Source organism: Cygnus atratus, chromosome 3 (genome assembly GCF_013377495.2).
Source record: "Cygnus atratus isolate AKBS03 ecotype Queensland, Australia chromosome 3, CAtr_DNAZoo_HiC_assembly, whole genome shotgun sequence".
Taxonomy (NCBI): Eukaryota; Metazoa; Chordata; class Aves; order Anseriformes; family Anatidae; genus Cygnus; species Cygnus atratus.
Window position 1 is genome coordinate 27,581,085 of NC_066364.1, and position 23,288 is coordinate 27,604,372.

The 23,288-nt window shown below is 40.5% G+C and overlaps 1 protein-coding gene across 2 annotated transcripts in view; it reads right to left on the reverse strand.

Annotated features, from left to right (window-relative positions):
- Nucleotides 1–20,873, reverse strand: part of KHDRBS2 (KH RNA binding domain containing, signal transduction associated 2) — a 348,366-nt gene extending 327,493 nt beyond the window's left edge. For both annotated transcript variants that reach the window (XM_035543032.1, XM_035543031.1), the window contains exon 1: nt 20,783–20,873. In XM_035543032.1, coding sequence (XP_035398925.1) covers nt 20,783–20,873 — 91 coding nt within the window. The remainder of the gene's footprint in view (nt 1–20,782) is intronic.
- Nucleotides 20,874–23,288: the final 2,415 nt, after the last annotated feature.

A 23,288-nucleotide genomic window follows, 5' to 3' on the forward strand; every position in this document is an offset into this window, starting at 1 on the left:
GAGCTACACAGATATGTATTTGCTAAGTAACGACTGTCCTCAAGCTTTTTGACTGTCTGAATTCCTTCACATGTCTTTGCAGCTCTTGTCAAATCTGGACTCCCAGTTGGCATTCTCATTTGCTGACTTAAACAACTTTCGGTTTCTCAATCCCTGAATATTGTAAATAATTGTTTCCATTTCAATTCAGAATGTAAATAACCATCGTAATTTTGTGAGAATTAAATCCATAAGAAAAGGTGGTTTTAGAGGAAAACAGCTGTATTTGGGTAGAAAAATTACTTAAAATGATTCATTTATAGCACCAGTCTTTATCTATGTTAGTTCAATATTATAATTTTCTTATTCAGCTGTTTTATGCTGTGATTTGGTGTTTCATATAACTGAAAATTTGTACTTCAAGAATTCAGAAGTTCATCCATAGAGAAGATATCTAGATTTACTAGCACTGTGTTTTAGGAATGGTGCTGTTCATTTTTTTTTAATTCTTGTCAAGAACATAAACCAAATCATGCTTTTAGAATAAACTGAAGTGTACACAAACCCTACTAACCCTATTTCCGACTAGCAAGAGGCAAAGTTAAAGCTAGTAACAAATGATATTAAGACACCCAGAGCTAATTAGTTCTTTTTATTTCAGCCTCTGTAAATAAAATAAATAAATAAATAAATAAATAAGGTTGCTATAATAAGATGATTAACATGGTAAGACTATCATCAAAAGAGAAAAATCTAGGATCAGATTTGGGAAAAAGCAGGTTAAAGACACCTTGATGAATGAGGTGTTTGCAAATTAGTTGAAACTCATGAAATTTATATTAAACTAGGTAAGACATGGCACAATGCTCAAACAATCCTGACTGAAGTTGTACCTGCTCCACATAAGCCCGTTATCTTTCCATACCGTGGTCCAGGAAACATGCATCAGTGACATCAAGCCTTTCTAGCTAGGCTGAGCATCTTCCCATCACATCCTCAGCTATCAGTAGTGCAAGTGGAGCCAAAGAAATTGCCTTATGGCAGCTGGTAGCAATGGAAAAATTTCCAATTTTCCAATAATTTTCCAATTTTCCAAATCTGGAAAGATGTTGCCAAAACATGTCCCCTATAATTTTTTCAGCTGGTGAAATTTAACAAAACTGAATTTAAAACAACGCACTAAGATAGTGAGAGAAAATGTATAACAAGATAGGAATTTGTTTGGTTTTACTCAAATTCTGTCAGCTACATACACAGATTTATGCTGAAATTACATGCACACAAGATATTTGCTACTCACAACTTTTGGGTACCCTATCAAACTTTCAATATTGTACTTAAATTTGAAAGTGTATAGCATAAAAAAAAAGTTAAAGTTTCATCATTTTTCCCCTTTGTCCCCTACAGCTTGATGTCTAAATTTTAATTTTCCACTTCCCTGGTGGACTTTGAGGTGATCTGCTGGGGACACTTCAGGCTGAAGATCAAACAAAGCTTTACTACTACAGTTTATAAAACATAAAACAGATGTTTGACTTACTCAAAATGTAATTATCTCTTTGACTGCTATGGATATGGGCTTATAGCAGTATCCTTTAAAAGCTCAGGTTAAAGAGCTCATATTTATTGGTGTCATTGAGATAATTGCATTTCATTTTCTTTGCTGGCTGCAAGAACTTCCAGTAGCAATTTTATGATCTGACCTAAATGCAGAAATGATTAGCAAAATGTGATTTGGCAAGTGGCAGTTTAAATACTACCTGCAGCCCATCATGCCCTAAAAGACATATCACATTTTTAAAGTAAAACTCTTTACTACAGGGAAGAACTCCAGCAAAAAGAAGTTAGGACATCAGGGGGAAAAAAAAAAAACAACAGCAACATACTGAACATGAAGGTTCTTACAGCAAACAGGAACCAGGAACAGGCACTCAGCTTGCAAATATGATCATCACTAGAGATTAATGCTAGTAAGCTGCTTTAGTTTTGTGAAACTATTTTTCAAACCTTTGCAGTAGGTTAGCAATTTAGCCTTGTTGAATCTGGAGAAAAAGTTCCAGCGTCAAATGAATAGAATTAAACAACATTGATCTCACTGAAAGCAAATATAAATATATATGCTGGAAGAGAGCAGAAAGCCCACAGAGGAGGCATCCACAATGTGGAGTCAGCAAACTAGGGGTACTCCTCACTTGTACATTCATTATGTGAGCTAGAAAAACAGCTGCAGTCACTCGGTGTTATGATTCTTGGTAAAACTTATACTATTCTCTTTCAGCATCCACCCATATATATTAGTATGAGAGTCTTAAACTTATTGTGTTGAAGACAGTAATACTTTATTTGGTCTGCAGACTTGCAGTTGTCCTCTGTCATCCCACCTGTAATGAACTCCCTCTTTATGGTGCTTACCATATATTTCAAAGTAAGGCTAGATAAACTACATATAAAAATGAATTTATCAGTTTTCTTTTAAGCCATAATTATGCTAAGACAATGAAAATAGCTAAGATTTATCTTAATTTGATAATTGAAGGCTAAGATGAAGGCAACATTAATTGAAGCCTGCCAACATAGAGTCCAGCATAAGACACTGGTGATGCCACTGACAAAACTATGAAGAAAGATTAAGAAAATGATACAGGAAGTCAATCATTGACAAAATAAAACATACCAGAAGAGGCTGTTAACTGAATCTAGATTAGTAGACTGAAACAGACTAGAATTAAAAAAATACATAGTAAAAATCAGAAGAAACATCATAACAAAAGGAGAAAATACAAAAAAAGTCTTCAGGAAGTTAAATACTTACCATGGAAGTAGCCCTGTAACTATTAGACAAATATGTATTCTGAGCAATTCACGAGGAACAGGTTGCATCAAATTAAATATGTGCAGACTCCTACTGTTCTACTTGTCATACTAATCTTCCTAACTCCATTAAGTGCATAGGGAAGATCATAGACCAGGGAAAAATCAGTCTATTCACTTATCTTGTCAATATTTGCATGTTTTCTCTACATTCTTCATAATTAATAAATTTGGAATCCAGGTAAGGGTAGCATTCAATTAAAGATTAAAGCCCTTACAACACACTTATTGGATCCAATACCTTTTAACATTCTTCACCTGGATGATGGGACAGACTGCTACCCCAGCAAGCTTGCAGATGACAACACTGGTAGTAGTGACTGATAAAACAGAGGATTTTATTGACATTCACAGGAACCTCAAGTTTGCCGATGATACTAAACAGGCAGGTGCTGTTGACTCCTGGGAGGGATGAGAAGCTTTGCAGAGGGATCTAGATACATTGGAGCAGTGGGCGATCAGCAACAACATAAAGTTCAACAAGGGTAAATACTGGGTGCTGCACCTGGAACAGAGTAACACTGGACACAAGCACAGATTGGGAGACAAGTGGCTGGAGAGCAGCTCAGGAGAAAGGGGGTTGTCGGTTGACAGCAGGCTCAGCATGAACCCGCAGTATGCCCTGACAGCCAAGAGGGCAAATGACATTTTGGGATGCATTAAATGCAACATAGCCAGCCCATCAAAAGAAGTGATTCTCCTGCTGTATTTAGCATGGGTGAGGCCTCCCCTTAAATATTGTGTGCAATTCAGGGTTCCACAATATAAAAAGGATGTTAAGGTCATTGAAACCATCCAGAGGAGGACAACAAAGCTGGTAAAAGGGTGGGAAGGTATGTCCTATGAACAGAGGCTGAGAAAACTTGGGTTGTGTAGTCTGGAGAAAAGGAGGCTGAGAGGCGGCTTCTTTGCTCTCTGCAACTTGCTGAGCAGAAGTAGTAGAGAGGGAGGTGCTGGTCTTTTCTCCCTGGTAAGTAATGACAGGACACATGGGAACAGCACAAAGCTGCACCAGGGGAGGTTCAAACTGTGCATTAGGAAAAATGTCTTTACTGTGAGGGTGGTAAAACACTAGAACAGGCTTCCCAGAGAGGTGGCTGATGCCCCATGTTTGTCAGTACTCAAGTATCATTCAGACAGTACCTTCATGTGCTTTAACTTTTGGTTAGCCCTGAAGAGGTCAAGCAGTTGGAGTAGATGATCTTTGAATCACAGAATTGTAGGGGTTGGAAGGGACCTTAAAAGATCATCAGGTCCAACCCTCCTGCCAAAGCAGGTTCTCTAGAGCAGGTTGCCCAGGTAGGCATCCAGACGGGCCTTGAATATCTCCAGAGAAGGAGACTCCACAACCTCCCTAGGCAGCCTGTTCCAGTGCTCCATCACCCTCACCATGAAGAAGTTCTTTTGCATACTGGTGCGGAACTTCCTGTGCTCCATTTTGTGGCCATTACCCCTTGTCCTGTCCCCACAAACACTGAAAAGAGGTTGGCCATACCCCTTTGTCTTCCACACTTCAGGTATACACATTCATAAGATCCCTTCTCAGTCTTCTTTTCTCCAGGCTGAACAGACCCAGGTCTCTCAGCCTTTCCTCATAGGGAAGGTGCTCCAGGCCCCATATCATCTGTGTGGCCCTCCGCTGGACTCTTTCCAGGAGATCCCCGTCTTCTTGATTCTGGGGAGCCCAGAACTGGACACAGTACTCCAGGTGAGGCCTGACCAGGGCAGAGTAGAGGGAGAAGATCACCTCCCTTGACCTGCTGGCCACGGTCCTTTTAATGCATGCCAGGATCCCATTGGCCTTCTTGGCCACGAGAGCACACTGCTGGCTCATGGCCAACCTGATGTCCACAAGGACCCCCATGTCCTTCTCCACAAAGTTCCTCTCCAGCAGGTCATCCCCCAGCCTGTAGTGATACATGTGGTTGTAAAGGGCTGAAGGTCCCTTCCGAATGAATTACTCTATTTGAACAGTTCAAATGGAAATGCTAGGTCCCGCACCTGGTATAACCCCATGCACTGGTACAAGCTGAATGCCAAACAGTTGGAAAGCAGTTTTGCATAATAAAACTTGCCAGTTCCAGTAGTTGCCAAGCTGACCATGAGCCAGCAATGTGTCCCTGTCACAAAGAAGGCCAACAGCTTCCTGGCTTGCATTAAAAGTGTGGCTAGCAGGTCAAGGGAGGTGATCTTACTTAGACCTGCTGAGGCCTCACCTGGAGTCCTATGTTCAGTTCTGGGCTCCCCAGTACAAGAAAGGTATGGAGCTACTGGAGAGGTCACAAGGGTGATGAAGGGACTGGAGTATCTCATGAGGACAGGCTGAGAGAGCTGGGACTGTTCAACCTACAAAGATAAGGCTCAGGGGGATCTTAGCATCGTCTATAAATAACTGAAGGGAAGGTACAAACAAGTTGGACCAATGCTCTTCTCAGTGGTATCCAGAGACAGACAGGACAAGAGGCAATAGGCACAAATCCAAATACAGAAAATTCCATTTAAACATGAGACAACTAATTGTTTTTTCTACCTGAACTTTCTTATAAACCATTAAACTTTTTTTTGCTTTTATTCTTTTGAATCAGCAGATCTTTAAATGGCATTGCTTTTTGGTTTATGTACGTTTTATTACACCAGGCAAAAGTCTAAGAAGTCTTTACAAAGGGAAGAAGAATTTGTACTTTGAAGGCAATGTGAGTGAATTCACAGGAAAAGAAAATTCTTCTTCATGGGACACTAAAGATGATGATTTTCTCTCCTCTCCACTACCTCCAAACCATGCAAAGACCACCTGAAACCAACCAGCTCTGCAGAGTTAACTCCATTTACTTTAATAGCATCATTTTACCATTACATCTCAAATTTTGTAGAGCTCTAGAAGAAAACTGATGTCAGACAATGGACAGGGAGGATCCCAAGACTGAAAAGTGGCTTTGACAATGCATACACATTTTCCACTTTTCTATACACACTCTGCATCATATGTTTAAAATTAGAATATGTTTGTCATGATCTCACTCCCAGCTTGAACACCAACAGCAAGTTTTCTGATATAACTACGCAAAACTCTTAGAGAAGGTCACGATTTCAGACTCCAGAAAAAAAATATGCATTAGATACCATCAGAGCAAAAATTCTGCAGAAGCAAAACCTTTCTTCAAATGGTGCTGCACAACAGCAGGACCATGCCAATGACAAAGAATGCACACGGTAACTGGACGACTAAGATTCCCATCTGTGTCCTCAGTAAATCTTCCCTGAAATGCCCTTTCCCACTGAAAGGGCAAGTAGCAGTAGCAAGATAAGAGCATTGGGAATAGGTGTTATAAAACAAGTACCTGACAAACCACAGTTAATAAAAAAAAAAAATCCATTACGGAGAAAGCTAAAATATTAAGGTGTGATTAACAGCCAGTAAGGTAACATATAGTAACATGACAACAGCTGTAGCTAAATTATTTCACTTATCACTGAGAGTATTTAATGGCAGCAAAGTAACATTTTTCAATAAAAGTATATTTTTAGCTTTTGCCAAGCACCAAAAAGACAAGTCAGGTGTACATTTACGTGGCATATTCCTGCATACCATCATCACCATTTTCTCAGCACAGTAAGATGAATTTTCAGAAATCCTCCTGGTTAGTTTGCCTAATACCTGGACCAGAAAGTTATCCTCAACATACTCCAGGAATCTCCTGTATCACTTACAGCCTGCTGTGTAGTTTTCCCAACAGACATCCGGACGGTTGAAGTCAATCATCAGGATGAGAGTGTGCGACCATGACACTTGTAATTGAAGCAAGAATGCCTCATCCACAGGCTCCCCTTGATCGGGTGGCCTGCAGTAGACCCCAACCACATGTTGTCCCTTACTGGTGTGGTCCTTAACTTTCACCCACAAAGGTGAAAGGCACTGGTGTCTTACATGCATACTTTTGTTCCCAGCTCAAAATCTTATTTTTTCCTCAAAGCAAAATTGGTATTATCCAGCCCAGTGTTCTTTTTTTCTCCCCTTTCACTGTCCTTCCAATCCATTAACAGTCTTCTTTGCTGCAGCCCTATAATTTAGTAACTTGAATATACCAGTCTTCTTTTTAACTTGGAAAAACAGGATATGTTGGTATTGAGAAGCTGTGGACACGCCATCCCTGGAATTGTTTAAGGTGAGGTTGAATGGGGCCCTGGGCAATCTGATCTAGTGAGTGACATCCCTGCCAATGGCCTAAAGATCACCTAGTTGGAACTAGGTCATCTTTAAGGTCCCTTCCAAACCAAGTCATTCTGTGGTTCTATGATAAGTGTGCAGGCTGTTACTGTCCCTCTGCTTAGTTTTCTGAAGTTGCGAATTCAGTACATCATAGCCAAAAATACAAGCAAGACAACTGACAGAAGAGTGATTAAGATACATGTTGTACAACAATGTGTTTGACAGTTGTTGAAGTTAAAATACAATGTGTGGGTGAATAAAAGGTAGAATAAAATCAGAAAGTGGGCTGAAACAGCTTGCTATTTAAGAAACAATGACATGCCTAGAACATGAGTGTGTTGCAAGAGATACAGTAAAAGACAGTCATTCTTACAAGAGAAAGAACAGTGCTTGGTTGGTATTCTTGCAGAGATAATCACAAACTTCTGAAGTTAATGGAGAGAATGGTCAGAGAGATGATGGGTTTGATACTTAACTAAAAAAGGCCAGAGGTCACCAAAACAGTAGTGACAACAACAGAAAGTGTCTTTATGGGCATGTTGAAGAAAAAGGTTACAGCACCAAGCTGAAACTGTGAATGAGCAGGCAACAAGAACACAGTACGAACAGAGGGACACTTTGGGAGGCATCTCCAAAAGAGATTCCAAACCCTCCTGATAGCATTTACAGACCATTTTTCTGTCTTGCAGTGGTCAGTTCCCTGACAAACAGGGAGTGATAAAAAACTACTGCACTAAATTTGTAAATTAAACAAGGACATTACATGACACAGGACAACATTTCAGGAAAGTGAAAGTGCAAAGATTATGAAAGAATAAAGAAAAGAAATTATATAGACACAGTATGTTCAGATAGATACATAACAAGAAGATCACTTGTAAAACGAAGGCAGAAGAATTATTTAAGAAAAATTAAAACAAAAAAAATGGAAGGGCCTTATGACATGTTGCAACAAAAGGGATGGAGGGATACAAACTAAAGGGATATTGCAACAAGGAAATATATGGGGAAAGAACTACACAGAGCTCTAAAGAAAACTTAAAATACTTAAAAAAAAAAAAAATAAGCCTGTATCTAAAAGTAGGAAGGAGCCATCGGACGATCTACTGTATTGGCAAACCAGCTTTCAAGAGCTGTGAGACTTAAGCATGTCCACTACTATAGGAGAGTTTTTCATCATATTTTGCTAAACATATCTTCAGGCATGACTCATATTAGCAAGATGGCATGCAGAAAATATTATTAGTGTGGATGGCATATTCAACCATTTCAAATGAAGCAGTACCATCAATCAGATTATGTATTTCAACATCTGAAGAATACTTCTTTCATTCATTAGCAGTAATTACGTTCCTTAAATACATCTTCCAATTTTTTCTCAAGAAGGTATGTGCTGCATCATCTCTCAGTCTGTTTATACAATACAGTATCTATAAGGTTAATTCTGTACTTTCACAGAGCTAAAAATAATCAACTTGAACAGGAGTTACAACTTGTGTTCAGGCACAAGAAAAATCTTAAAAATTAACTGAACTCAAGTGCTGAATTATCAGTAAATCTTTTCTAATTATTGGTTTGCTTGTGCAGTTGTACAAAACAGCTGAAAGATATCCCTTTGTCAACCCAAATAGATATTAAAGGCTCCACTTTTTTCCCCTGCAGTCGTCCTTTTTCTTTAAGGAAAAACAATATTGTTATGACAGCATTAAGGCAGCCAAAAATAAACTTATGACACACACATACAAGATTCTTAATTCTAGGCATCTAACATCATTGAACAGATATTTGCAAACACCAGATAATTATTTTTAAAGGTCTCCAGTAAATTGTTACTGGAAAATGGTACTGGTTTTCTTTCAGAATAACTCTTACTCAGGGTTTGATCATCATCTTGGCTGTGCTGTGACATGCCTCTGGACCAACATCTTTTCCTAGTCCATGCACCTCAGGCTATATAATTTTAAATCACGAGAGATGGGGGAAGTTTTAGAATTCAGAGGTCATGGGTTTGTAATGACATTTGCACTACTCTGCATTCAAATGAAGGACTAAATTCCAGAGGGCCATTTGTCAGCCAGATCAAAGAGTACCCCGTGGAACATCACAAGCCACAGAGATGTCTCACAGGTTGAGACTGTTTTACCTTACTCATTTACTTTTTCCAAGAAGAGAAATTGATAGTCAGCTGCTACCCAGATGCAAAGCTTTTAGGACAAACGTGATAACACTGAAATTTTTACTGCAGACCATGACTGAAGTTCTGTTGTCTTTGTTCATTAATTGAGTGTTGGGCAATGCTGGAAGAAATATCAAAACTTCACCTCTTGGCAAGTGATCAGCTCAAAGATACTTTCATTATAGTCTTTCAGATTCTAAAATCATTTTGGTATCAGTGGCAGCATGCTGCATAAGCTGTAGCTGTAAGTAGAGGCAATATAACACAGGTGTCAGCAGTTTCAGAGTTAATCAAGCTCGCTTTTTACCAAGTAGTGTTATTTATATTGTTATTTAGCAATGTATTGTTATTTAGCATGTACATAGTTTTTCCGCTTAGGGAAATGATCTCATTTAATATTATTTTGTTAGGTTTGGAGTAAGGCTTTATTATATTAATAGAGTTGAAGTATTGTTGTCCTCTGTCTCTCTACCTGTTGGCAGAGACCCCAGAAACCTTCTGTGAATACAATCAGGAATCAAGAATGTATTTTTGGAGACCACTGAAGAAAGCCTGTCACTTTCTATTGAGCAGCAAATAGGAAACGCCATACCCAAAGTACCTTTTAAGCATTCATATTTATTAAGATAGGAAAATTAGTGTTTATTGAAACTTAAATGACCCAATTAGGGTCATTGCAACTGTTTTCTTTTACCAGGCACATCAGTAAAATGCAAAAACTGATATTACCTTAAAACAATCTAATCTCAGGAGTGCCAATCAAGTCCTTTTTTCTTTAACCTACTGCTTTATATAATCTTTATCCTATTTGCAGTTTGAAGTTTTTACCACCTCTTTGTTTGTTTGTTTCAGTTTACTGATAACAAGTTACTTTTAAAGACACAGGAAAACTTGCTGCTTACATCACTGTGAAGGTTGCTGCTCTCTACTCAGGTAGAGACTACAATAGAAACTGTTTCCAATATAATCTCGGCATACCTCTTCTTTCTTCTCTGAAGTCCCATATGGCTGGATAAAATGCTAACTATCATCTCATCCTTAGCTGAGAAGTTATTTCATAATTGCAGCTTGTGTACTTTGAACCACATTTCTGTCAGAAGATGAGTTACATTTAACTTGGGGGACACTTAAGAAGGTTTAGAAATTCGAACACCGGTGTAAGTTTATCTCAATTGATATACGATATGCAGGAGTCACTATGTCTTTAATAGTAAGCCTTGAAGTGCATATCCCTGTGAGATTAACATAATGTTATCAAAGCAGCATTAGCACTGTTACACTGAATTATCCACTCCATACTGGGGCATGCACAAAGGGGTATGGCCTACAGACATGAATAATTAAATCATAGAAGTAAAGATTTTTCTCTAAGATAATGCACTACTGTACTGCTATTTTTTATATATTTTTTTTTGTAGGAAAATATATACACACAAGAACTATTTATCTACATGTATGGATGAGTGTATAGTAAGTGAAGTATATCACCTATATAAGCACTATGGCCTTTTAAGGGGAAAAGAGTTCCCAATTTAGTTTTCATTCTCACCTCTTTGATGTGCCCTGCTCTGTCTTTCCAAGTTTCTCCCTACCTACTGATCCTCCTCTCTACTACAGATACATTATCCACTCACCTGCCTTTCTTCTCACCATAATTCCTTCTGTTTCTGACATCCTTCTCCAGTAAAGCTGCCAGCTTTACTTCCAAGTCAAGTCTCCATGGGAAAAATTAAAATTAAAAAACTCGACTGAGGTTGTGGGGATAGTAGAAGAGTATAAAACAGAATGAAAGTGGCTGAGGAGTGGAAAGTTCTCTAATTATATTAACTGCTTGGAGCACAGTTGGGGGAGATGTCAGCTGCCAGGGGAAGGCAATGCAAATGAAAAAGCTGGAGGAGTTGTACTGAAATAACAGAATCTGGACAATTCTTCTCAGCTGTAATGAGGCTACTGAGATAAGCAAATAAAAGGGCTTACAAGCTTGCAGCTCATAACACTGATGAAAAATCTAATGCAATGTTTGAATGGTTATTACCTGAAGAAAGAAGCAGACAAGCTTTATAAGTAGAAGTGTGAGGTGTTCAATGTAACAGTATTACTCTTTAAAATAGAAAATGTAAACAGATTAACCACTAACTGATAATATTTCGAGAGAACTCTAAAGGTTAAAAGGAAAAATCTCAGTTGCTGTTTAATATAAAATTGGGAGCATCTCTGCAAAATATCATGTTTAATCCCTGCATAATGTAATTATATATATGGCACAGACACCTATAGCATCCCTAAACACATGAAATACAACAGTATTGAAATGATAATTATTCACAGAAGCTTTTCAGAAAGACTTGAACCTCATCTTAATTTCTTAAATAAATGGATAAGTGTTTTTCAACTGCTTATCAGCAGCTTTGATATATCCATTTTAGATGAATAAAACTTAACTGAAAGCTTCCAGAAGTCCTCACTGAAGTTCAAAGGTTGGAGATTTCTAGCTGCCACAAGTTTCTTAAAGCTAAAGTAGCTAAATATTTTATACCTATTAAATGAGATTTTTTCATTTTTCTTTTTCTGTATTGCCACTCTCCTCTATTACTGTAACAATTTGCCATTGTTTTTCTCTCATTTTTCCACCATTCCTTTATTTTCTGTTCCTTTCCTCTCAGTTCCTCCCTCTTTTTAATTATTCATAAACCCTTAAAGGCCATGAGAAGGGACAGAGACAAAGAAGCAGAAAGCTGCAGCCAAAACTTGGTATTAGTCTCTACTTAATTTCCAGCTCAGGACTTCTTAGTGTTTGTACAGTTGCAGAATCAAATCAAGCTCATGCTTCACGTTTAAATCAAGTTGGTCCATCTCCACTTTCTAATGTGATATCTCCTTCCACCCCCACCACAAGAAGCACTCAGACAGCTGACAGTACGAATGGTTCCTCATTATAAAAGCATTACATCAAAATCTTTGCAGCAATGGGAAAGCTTAGACTCATAATTCCCTTGCACCTGACATATTTCAGATTATTCGTAGACTTTGGGGCAGCAAGGGTATTTTAATACTGGAACTGATGGTTTGTGCATACAAACTATTGCATAACCTGGTAACCTCAAAGTTTAGTTCTTCTGGAAAAAGAGAGGTAACAAAAATGTAACATGAGCACCTGTTTTGTGACATTCCCTGCTTACTTAGGGATCCCTTTCTTTTTCCACTAATCACTAAAAGTTTCTTAGAGCATTTTGCAACCTGATCTGTTTGTGCCTATACCATTTGCAGCAAACAAAGCCACCCCAGTAACAGCAGCAATACAGCATTTGGAGGACCCCTGACAAACAAAATAGAGTGAATTACAGGACACTCCAAAATAGCATATTTACAGAGACAGGACAATTTTGTTAAACATGAGCGTGAAGGATCAGAGAAGAGACTGAGCAATACCAGAACTGAGCACAGCAACCTTACGATGGTGGCTTTGAGCATAAAAACAAATATGTAATATGGATATACAATTCATATATTTGTCCTGATCTGCATGTATGAGTAGCAAGTTCTTTCAAATAAGGCTGAAGCTTATGAAGCTGAAGTATGAAGCCTGAAGTATGAAGCTTACACACAAATATTAGTGAAATAATTGCAAATGTATTGACAGTTCTTCAGTCCCATGCATACACCAGGATAATAAGCATTATTTATCCAAAATTAACTATTTTTCTGATGAACAGCTATCTGAAGACATTGGAGAAAAGGCTCTTGCAATTCTCCTTCATGTTATCAGTCCTAAATTTAGCCTCTGAGAGCCAATAAAGTCATTTAAGTAATTCAGTAAGTCACTTAAGAGTTTGTTGCTGCTTATTTTGGTAGAGAGAGCAAAAAAAAATCAGTTTTAACTGCAAATTGGTAAGTTAGGGATGGCAACTTCCTAGCTGCAGCAAATTAGCACAGTCCTGAGTATTTCGGAAAAATGAAGTCTGACTCTTTCCCAGCTACGGAGTTCACTCCCTGACCACTGAGAATATGTGGCACAATGCCCAGACAGCATCAAGTGCTTACTGTAATCCTAAAGAGAAAATGCCAGAAATTAATTTGCTCAGAAACAATCAGAAATATCAGAAAAATAAGTATTCTGATATTCAGAAATATGGAGAGTAAAAATCTTCACTTTAAGAAGTAAGAAGGAAACTAAGTTCTTCAACATCAAAAAGCCATTTCTGAAACATACACAGGGTCCCTGATTTCATAGCAAGTTCTTTAACTTCAAGCACTTGAAAAAGCTTTGGAAAGTGTGTATTTGAAATCCTGAAAGCATTAAACTAGGAGTTATTGTCAAAGTGGGATTTGGTTTTCTTTCTCCAGTGTTCAAATTTCCTAGGGGAGCCATTTTTTCTTCTCATTCCCAGTGCTGCTCTTTGGAAGTTGACCAGTTATGAACCAGCAGCTCTGACCCCTACATTGTTGTTGTTTTTTTTTGCTGACAACATTGCTGCCTTCACCAGCTAGCAAATCCAAACTGTTTCTGCAATAGAACTAGCAGAATTCTTCTCCTTACAGATTCAAAGTAGAGATAAAAGAAGGAATGTAGATTATAAATCAATCTTTTGCAGGCTAGCATAAAGTATTATTTTCTCCAATAGCCACATCAATCTCCAGAATTCAAATTATTGGATAAATCAAAAGCTTTTGAGCTTTACATCTCTAGGTGTAACCTTTACTCTAGCCTCAGTTTCTTGTTTTATTGATGCACACTTCAGCAGGTGCATAGAAATTCAAAGGCAGCAGTGACCTGCCCTCTGTCTTTTAGGTTTTGGATCATTAGTTCCACTATGGACACCTTTCTAGGATAAGGAAGTAGCTGTACTCAGTTCCAGCAGGATTCTAATTAAATTATGACAGAATTTATGGAAGACTGTAATAACCAGGATTATTTTTGTCTGATGATTTAAAAAGAATAATTTCATAAGAGAAGTAATAAGAATACACATTTCTTATGCAGTTACTTTCATTCAGAGATCTCAAAGATCAGACTGAAATTCAGTATTAGTTTTCAGCTTCCAGGTGAAAGTTTTAAAGGGTATTCATTGGAGGTACATAGTACGAGGAAAAAAACATCAAATCTCCATCTACTATGCACCTCAGACCTCTATCCCTGTGTCAAGGTTCTTTAGTTGTCTGGTCCTCCACAGTTCTTATTTGATTATATGCCAAAGACTGTACTGTAGTTCCATTAAAGCACCATTAAAGTTTATTCCATTTTATAAACTGTCCACATCCTCACCTATTCTGTTATGGAGCTCTAAGCCACAACACCCATCCAAGGGCTGAAAAATGTCATGTGAACAAAAGATGAACACATACCTTCATACCGCTTTGGCAGGATCAGTCCACAAAACAGCTATTACACATACTTTATTAATCCCCAAGAAAAACATATTTTTAATTACTTACTTTTTATCAAGAGTAAGTAAGAGAAATATATATGCTAATTTTCTTCATATATATGCTTCATATATATTCTTCATATATATGCTATATTTTCTTCAAATTCAGTAGCTTGTTGAAAAGAGATTTGAACTGAAACAGTTAAAAATTGCCTTTAAAAAAAAAAATGCACACTCACCCTGTACTGAAATGCAGGATTACTGCAGTGACCCTGCAGGTCAAGGAAACATTGCTTCATCAGGGCAGTGCCTTCAGCCTAAGGTACAGCTGCCAGGCACAGGAAAGCTCCTACTTTACCAAGCATTGTACAGGAAATACCCAACAACAGCAATATTTATGCATTCTGAAATAAGACCCAACATATTGAGCCTGAAACCTGTCTCTCAGCAGATATCATGAAAGAGCTCTTTTACTCTTCCTGCATCGCTTAGTGGGCTAGGTAGACATATTATTTTTATGTACATGTTTTAGCCTTTCTCAGGAGTCTTATGCACTGGTCACTATTGAACCTATCAGATTCTGTAGGCAACTAGCCTGTTATAGCAAATCTGGTCATCAGTATATGTTGTCTGCATATCACTGAAACAAGAGAAGCACACATCCAGTGCACAAGAACAGGATGTACCTGATGGGCCAGACTGGCCCTTTCCCAGGAGGTGCTGGGACATGAAGTTCTATTTTGGCATGTGGAGCCCAACCATGCCACCTCCTGGTTACAGATGGCCACTATGCCACACATTATGCAGGTATTAAATGCTTAGGAAGTTAAAAGTTCATTTTCTATTCAGCTATATAACTAGCTATTCCTCCTTCTCTTGGTACCAGCTGCTTATATCAATTTCTGAGTTTCTTCAGCTTAAAAATATCTATTTTGATGCACAAAGGAAGAGAAATGGATAATTGCGGTAAGTGTTCCCCAAATTAATACACCAAGGAGAGCTAGAGAATGAAATAAATTTACTAAAGGAATTCCCATAACAAATAAAATCTCTCTTCTCCTTCCGAGTAAAACATTCATGCTGCCAAAAAACAGCGCATTCTGGAATGTTGCTGAGGCTATGGCTATCCAGATAAGCCTCAGTCTCAGAAAATGCCTTTGACCTTCTCTTAAACAGTTGGTACTAAATTCTGCTTCCCACACTGAATCACACCTTAAGCAGCTCCACTGATTCAAATAGCACCATTTAAAAAGTGAAGCACTACTTCTCACATAAGGGTATCAGAATCTAGCCTTCAGTTATTGCATTTATATAGTTCCCTCTTTGTAAGGAAATTTACTGTGTTTCAAAGGATGTGCTTTCTAAGATCACAGATCAAATGGTCCTAAACTGCTTCAGATCTCTGCAAGGATAATTTACTCAGTCTAATATTTTATACTATTTTATTTTTGCTAAAACCAGTTATCCCCTGGGACTTATCTACATTGCATTCTGAAAGCCCAGACTATTTCCTTAAGATTATGAACACACACCATGCTGTCATACTACAGACAAACAACAATTTACCTTTTAAAAAAACATTTAAAGACTGAAACATACATTCATTTCAAAAGTCAGCAGTAGTGATAGAATATCCTTTTTCATTATTCCATATATATTAGCTGCATCAATCAATACATCAGATTTGTGTAAGGACTGCCAGCTAGCCCACAAATGGCAACAGAAAGATTCCCATTAACTTCAGTAAGTTTTGAGTTGAGTCTCTGATACCTAGCACACAGCTGCTTTACCGAAATAATAAGTACCTTGTATTCACCTAGAGTTTGCATTGTTATCCCCTTTTACTGAATAAGATCCAAATAATAGCTCTGGAAATCTAGTTTTTAATGAAACTGATTTCTAAAATACATGCTCTAAACATCAGCACGTTTCCTGAGTCAACCTTCCAGTCGTTCACATTGCATTTTGTGGGACAGCAAAGTAAACAATGATTAATACAAACTATTCTGTGAACACAGATTTCTTCTCACCGGATATAAACATCAGGAAAAAAAGAAACAACAAGCAGAAAACTGACTGCTCACAGATTAATATTAATCTATGTGTTTACATTAACATTTTATAGTAATCTTATTTGAATTCAAAGACTTTAATAGACAGTAAGGTAATAAAATTTGTAAATATCTTTTCACAAGTAGTTTGTTACAGAAAACAAAAAAGTATCAGAGGCCTGACTTCAGCAGGTCACAGGTTTGACCAAGAGCCTTTCACATCTTAGGCTAAGGATACAATCTTAATTTTCTACATCACCAAAACAAATAACTCTCATGTAGTGACCTTATTATTTCCCCAAGGTTTTTAATAGGAACATACGGTTATGAACGAAATCTGCATTCCCATATGAAAAGCAAATTAATCTCCAAAAGTCCAAAAAAAAAAGTTCAACATATGCAAAAATATCAGTTGAAATCCTGATCGTAAGACAAAAGGAATTTGCATTACATCAGCAGTTTTCAGGCTACCTAGAACAATTGTTGCAGCCTTGTATGAAAGGCATTACTAATGCTCACGGGGTGTAAATGTTAAGTAATTATACATCTTTTGAATAATCATGCCCTGTCCTACAAGGAGCTTTATGAAGCTGAGCTATATGAATCTAACTGACATGACTGGAGGTTTGACAAACTCATGCTATGCCACATGGAATAATGTAGGGACTTAACTCGAGTTTAGAGTTAAAGGCCTGGCTCTCATTGCCTTCAGAATGCCAACTGACAATTTGAGGTCAATTGTACTGTCATTATATAGAGAGAAATTAGCTACCTCATTACCCAAGTAATGCTGATATTTCCATGGGGAGAGATGATCTTTCTTTGGCTAGCTGTTTCGAATAGGTCTTTCTCCTATGTGTTTGTATAAGAAAACAAAGATATGGCTTTAATAATATACAGTACAAGATTTCCAAAGCCACATTTACAAATATAAAGTTGGCTTGTCCCAAGCAATATATAAATAATTAACTGACACTTTTTATTTAAAATAATTTACATATATGCAAAAACAATGTATGTCAGTCACTCGTTAGGGACTGCAATGGGACGTAGCACTAGAACAGCTCTGAGATCTGGCTGGATCTTGAGATTGTGCTGTGACATAAACACAACTCATGCACAAAAGGTACTGCTCAAAGATGCTCTCCTCACTTTGACATTTTTCATCTGACCAAGTATTTATCCTGATCCAGCACATGAGGACAGATCCCATCACTAGAAGCAGTATGATCTTACCTTAAAAAAAAAAAAAAAGGCAGTTTACAATAAAATTGTTTAAAACTATCCACAAAACAGTGTGATTCTTCCATATACCTCTTCCAGGCACAAACACAAAACAATCTGCTACACAGAATAGCACAACTAAAAGAGAAAAATCCTCTCCAAAGAGCAAAGATTTGCCTATCCTTTAGGTTTTGGCAACCAGTTACAGTTAAAAGAGGTCTTTTGGTTTTATTGCTGACTGGATCACAGTATAAATATAAATGCTCAATGCGTTTTGCAAAAAGTTTTTTTAAACTAATGCACACAGAGGCAAACGATCACCGTCCATCCACAATTCACACGTCCTTCTAATAGAAGACATAAATGGTTTTTCCATTTCTAATGATGAAATAATCATACTATACTAGGAGCTATTCCTACACAAAACAGGTAATGACCTCGGGGGGGGGGTGGGGGGGGGCGCAGTGAGGAATAACGTCTTCTGACTCAGGTATTCATTTAGTCATTAAGAGGCTGGGTTCATTTTCAGAATTCACCTGTGATTTTTAGAGAAGTTGTGTTTTATGATTCACACTTTATACATAAGTAGCACTAATACCTCTTTTCTCACCTTTGTTTGTGTTGTCTGATAAGTATGTGCATTCCCTGCCTCGAGAAGCATCCCTTTTCTGTGGGTTTCACCATACATTGCAAAAGGGAGGCTCTAGCCTAGATAAGGACTAACGTAAATTACTTCTACACATCATCTTTCAGTGGTGAGGGGTAAATATCTACTGATTCAAGTAGGCACCTGACACTGGTCAACCTGCAGAACACAGACACACAGACCTAGATATCAAAAACCGTAAGAAATTTGTTGTTTTTAAAATAAGCATAATGAAGCAAAGAATTAATGGGGAGAAAAGTGAGGTTTTATCTTTACAAGTAAATCTAGTGTCATAATTGAAGCCATGTTTTTGTAATGTCTGCTTGCCCTTCTGTGTTTTCACATAGCAGCATGAATCCTCTCAACTCCAGGTTCTAGCTGCTGACATGAAAAATCACAGCACTTCAAGCCAGAGTGAAAGCTTGAGGCTCTCAGCTCTGAAGCCAAAACCTTCAAAGCTACACTTACACATTTTATACAAAATCTACTGGCAATCATGACAGCTTAGTACGCCACAAAAGCAACACCTGGTTGCAATTGCGATGTAACTGCTCACATATTTTTTAAAGAATACAAGCCCAGAGCCCGGAAGCATCACTTCATTGCTAACACATCCTAGAAATACAGTATTACAGAGATCCTTGCACCCATTTTCTGGCATCAAAAAAAATCTGCCGGTTCCATGCATTTTCTCTTTATACCCAGCAGCATCCAGTGCATTCACTCGTTTCCTTAACTAGTTATACTCTCACTTTAGTGAAACTGTTTCAATAGCTATCATATGTTAGACTCTAAAATGAATCTCTAGAAAGCTTGACAGATGGTGTTTTGAAGGATAATGCCAGGTATCTGGTGTGAATCTGACATTAGCATTCCCTACAGCTTCCACAGACAGCTCACCTTCATCTTTTAAAAATCCACATATACCTAGTCCTCGTTATCTTAAGAGGAAAAGAGAAGATTAATCTTTTATTCAAACTCACATTTGCCCAAAATACATTTTCTGCATGGATTTGACTCCTAGAAATACCCATTTTGGTCTTGTTTATTTTTAAAACTTTACTTTGCACACTTTCAATGATGTCCTTCATGCATTTTCTATCTTTTGCATGCATACACTCAGCAGATACCTCCCCCCTCTGGGAAAAGACTAAACTGCAAGGTGCAAAAACTACACCCCTATAGGAAATACAGACTTTTATGTTTCTTGTAGTTTTATTAGAAAAACAACCATAAAAAGTAATACATCTGTCACTTCAGCAGCAAGATAGTTATTAAAAAGGTGCACAGAATGTGTATTTGTTCACCCTGAATTTCTGAGCTATCAAACAGGGGCACTCCAATAAAACCTGGGCTCAGTACATTCATTCACAATCAATAAAACAGGTATTTAAGGAAGACAATTCACAGACTGCTGACACAGGGAAGGACATTTACTGCCAGCATAATAAGTTTTAAATAGTTTGATTGTCCCTAAAATGTAACAGAACTTTGGAAGTCATTCACTTCCCCGACTGTGAGGTGATTTGAATTTGTGACTCCCTCACGGGCCTACCCATAGGTTTCTTGCCTTGATCTCATCTAAGGGCTCAATAGCTTGTCTTGCTTTATGCATCATCCTTTGTCACTTCTTTTCCAGATTTAACAGGGATTTTTTAAATGAGTACTGGGGGCCTCAGAAGAAACAGAGAAGTGCAAGGGGAACTTACTAGGTTATGCTTCTGTGGAAGTTGAGGCACTGTACTACGAGGCCTACATTCAATAACTACACCGAGCAGTTGTCTAAAAACCCACGAAACTGCAAACTTTCTGAAGATTCCCTGAACCAGTTCGACCGAAGTGAGGTGAACAGAATTAACTAGAGTGCAGAGCCAAGCGCTACAAGCGGCATATCCCGGATCACAACACGAATCCAAACCAAGATCATCACGTCCTGGGCGAAACCGTGCTGCGAAGCTGATGAGCCACATGCCACCAGCGCCCATCACAGCGCCCTGTTAGGGGCTCAATAGCGCCAGCAGCACCACAGCCTCGTTCCTTGAGCCCGGGGAACAAGCCGCGATGAGCTCTCCGAGAAAGAGGAGCCCCAAAACGCAACGGGAGCCCCGCAATCCCTGCCTGTCCAGCCCCACCAGGGGAACCGCAGGTCACTGCTCCCACCGGGGAGGCTCCGCGGGAACCCCCCGGGGATGGGATAGGATTGGGAGGGGATGGGATGGGATAGGGGGCGTTGGGCCGCGTCGGGCGGCAGCGGAGCCTTACCGTCGGCCAGCAGGCGCATGGCGTGAACAAAGGAGGGATCCAGGCTGTCCTTCTCTGCCATCAGCTCGGGCAGGTACTTCTCCTGCTCCATCTCCTCGGGGCCGCGCCGGCTGGCCAAGCCGGGGGCGGGCTGCGCGGCCGCCGGCTGGCTCCGCACCTCCGGCCGCCTCCTCCTCCTCCTCCTCCTCCTCCTCCTCCTCCTCTTCCTCCTCCTCCTCCTCGCCCGCCCTGCTCGGCGCCCCGCAGGTGAGCAGCGCAGCGCAGCCCCGGCCGCCCCCTCCCGCGGCGGGGCGCTGCCCTCGGCCCCCCCGGCACCGCCTCCCCCCTTCGCTGCGCGGGGGGCGGGGGCCGTACGGGCGCCGGGCTCCGTGAGCCTCGCACTGCTCGTCCCCACCCGTCTCCCCCCCCCCCCCACCTTCTTCGTCCTCCTCCTCCTCCTCCCCGCCCGCCAGTGAGCGACCCGCTCCCTCCGGCCGCCTTAACTAGGGAGGCGGGGCGAGGCGGGCTCCCCGCCCCGCGGCGCTGCTATTGGTGGGGGACCCGTCGGAGGGGCGGGGCCCCGCGGAGCAGATCGGCGTCGCTATTGGCTGGCGCCGGGGGTGGGAGGGGCGCCGGGGGGGAGGGCGCGGGGCTGGGTGTGCGGGTGTGTGTGTATGTGCGTGTGTATGGGTGTGTGCGTGTGTATGTGTGCGTGTGTATGTGTGTGTATGTGTGTGTGTGTTCGAGTGGTCGTGCGTGGCCGTGGGAGCCTGCGGGAGCGTGTGGGGTATGTGTGTGTGCGTGCGTGTGCCACTGCGTGCGCGTGTGTCTTGGCCGCGCCGCTGTGTCTGTGGCCCTGCTTCCCGGGGGTGCCCGCGGGAGCACGAGCACGTGTACTGTGGTGGAGGTGCGAGCGCGTGCGCGAGTATGTTGTGTCTGTGCGGGAGAGACAGTCGTGCGCCCCTGTGTCACGGCGTGCCTCTCTGCGTGGGCACACCTGCGGCTGCGTGGGGGGCTCTGGGGCTGTGCACGCCCGCGTGGGTCGTGTCCCCGTGTCTCCGCCGGTGTGCCAGCGGGTGCCGGCGGCTGTGGCCATGTGTTGGCCGTGTGGGTGGCCGTGTGTTGGCCCTGTGGGTGGCCGTGCGTGGCTGTGCCTATGCGTGCGCGTTATGAGCGTGTGTCCGTGGCTGTGGCTGTCCATCTGTCCGTGTCTGCACGTCTCGACAGAACGCGGCGCCCATACCCAACGGGGCGGGCTCTGTCCGTGGTGCTGAACCCCCGGTACTGTTCGCGGTGCTGAACCCGTGCGTTGTCCACGGTGCTGAAACACCCGGACGGGCGCTGTCCGTGGTGTTGAAGCCGCGTCCGACACTGTCTGTGGTGCTGAAATCGCGGCCAGTCCAAGGCGCCGGCGCTGCCCCCTGGCCTCCCGCCCCGCCGGGCACGGAGCGGCTTCACCGATCTCTGTCTCTCTCCCCGTGTTCCCCGGCCCGCCGACTCTCTGCGGGGACCGGGGAGGTGCCCTGCTAATGGGGTGCGGCCTCGGCAGCATGCCTGTGCTGGAGCTGAGAGACGGCATCTCCCCTGAGGATGTGATCAGAGCATCAGCAAGCAGGCACGGCTGCTTAAGCAGCGCACTGAAAATGTCTGCCCGCGGCTGCTGTGCACAGCTAGAGACAGCGCAGGACACTGGCGGTCCTGAGGGGAAGGGACTATCTCTGCCAGCGAATGCCATCCTGCACCTCCAGGAGTAGCTCTCTGCACCTCCCACAGCGACGCAGAATTAAAGCTGTTGTGCAACTAAAACGTCTACAGTTGGAGTAAATAAAATTGTTTTTACTTAGACAATTTAATTGTTTTTAATTAGCTTTAAGTATACATTTACTATTGGTTATATTTGTTCAAGATTTTCCTCCAACAGAAAATTTAGTATCATGATTTTGAGAGAAAACAAAAGATGCTTAACTGATCTTAAACTGTTAAAACTTCAAGAACCTCAAGAACAAAGTCTATTGCCACAATGTGTTGCGTTATGTTCAATGACCATGTAAAATTCTTTCTTAGACTAAGGCTACGAAACTACCATTTATTCAAAATAAATTAATAGCTGCTACAATAATATGCTCAGACTTGTATTACCCACTGCTCTTCGTCTCAAAATATTTTTTGTTATGCTGCTTTTAATTTTCTTTTTTAGTTAATTTTACTTTTTCCCCAATGAAAAAACAGTCTATAAATTTATCCACAAGGTTTTGAAGACATTGTACAATTGTAAAGAAATTTGGTCTGTAAAATTTTCAAAATCCAGTGTAACTGCAGGCAACCTTTACACAATTTCTACTCCATGTGCAGTACAATTGATTGACTACACATCTTTTCAAGAATGTATGGAGAATGTCAGCAACTGAAGTGCTACTATGCTATCATATTTTCATGTCGGAAAAATAAATAAATAAATAAATGTCTGAGAACTAAATGCCCTGCCAAGAAAGAGAAGGAAAATTTTGATTTCAGGAAACTTGTCAAA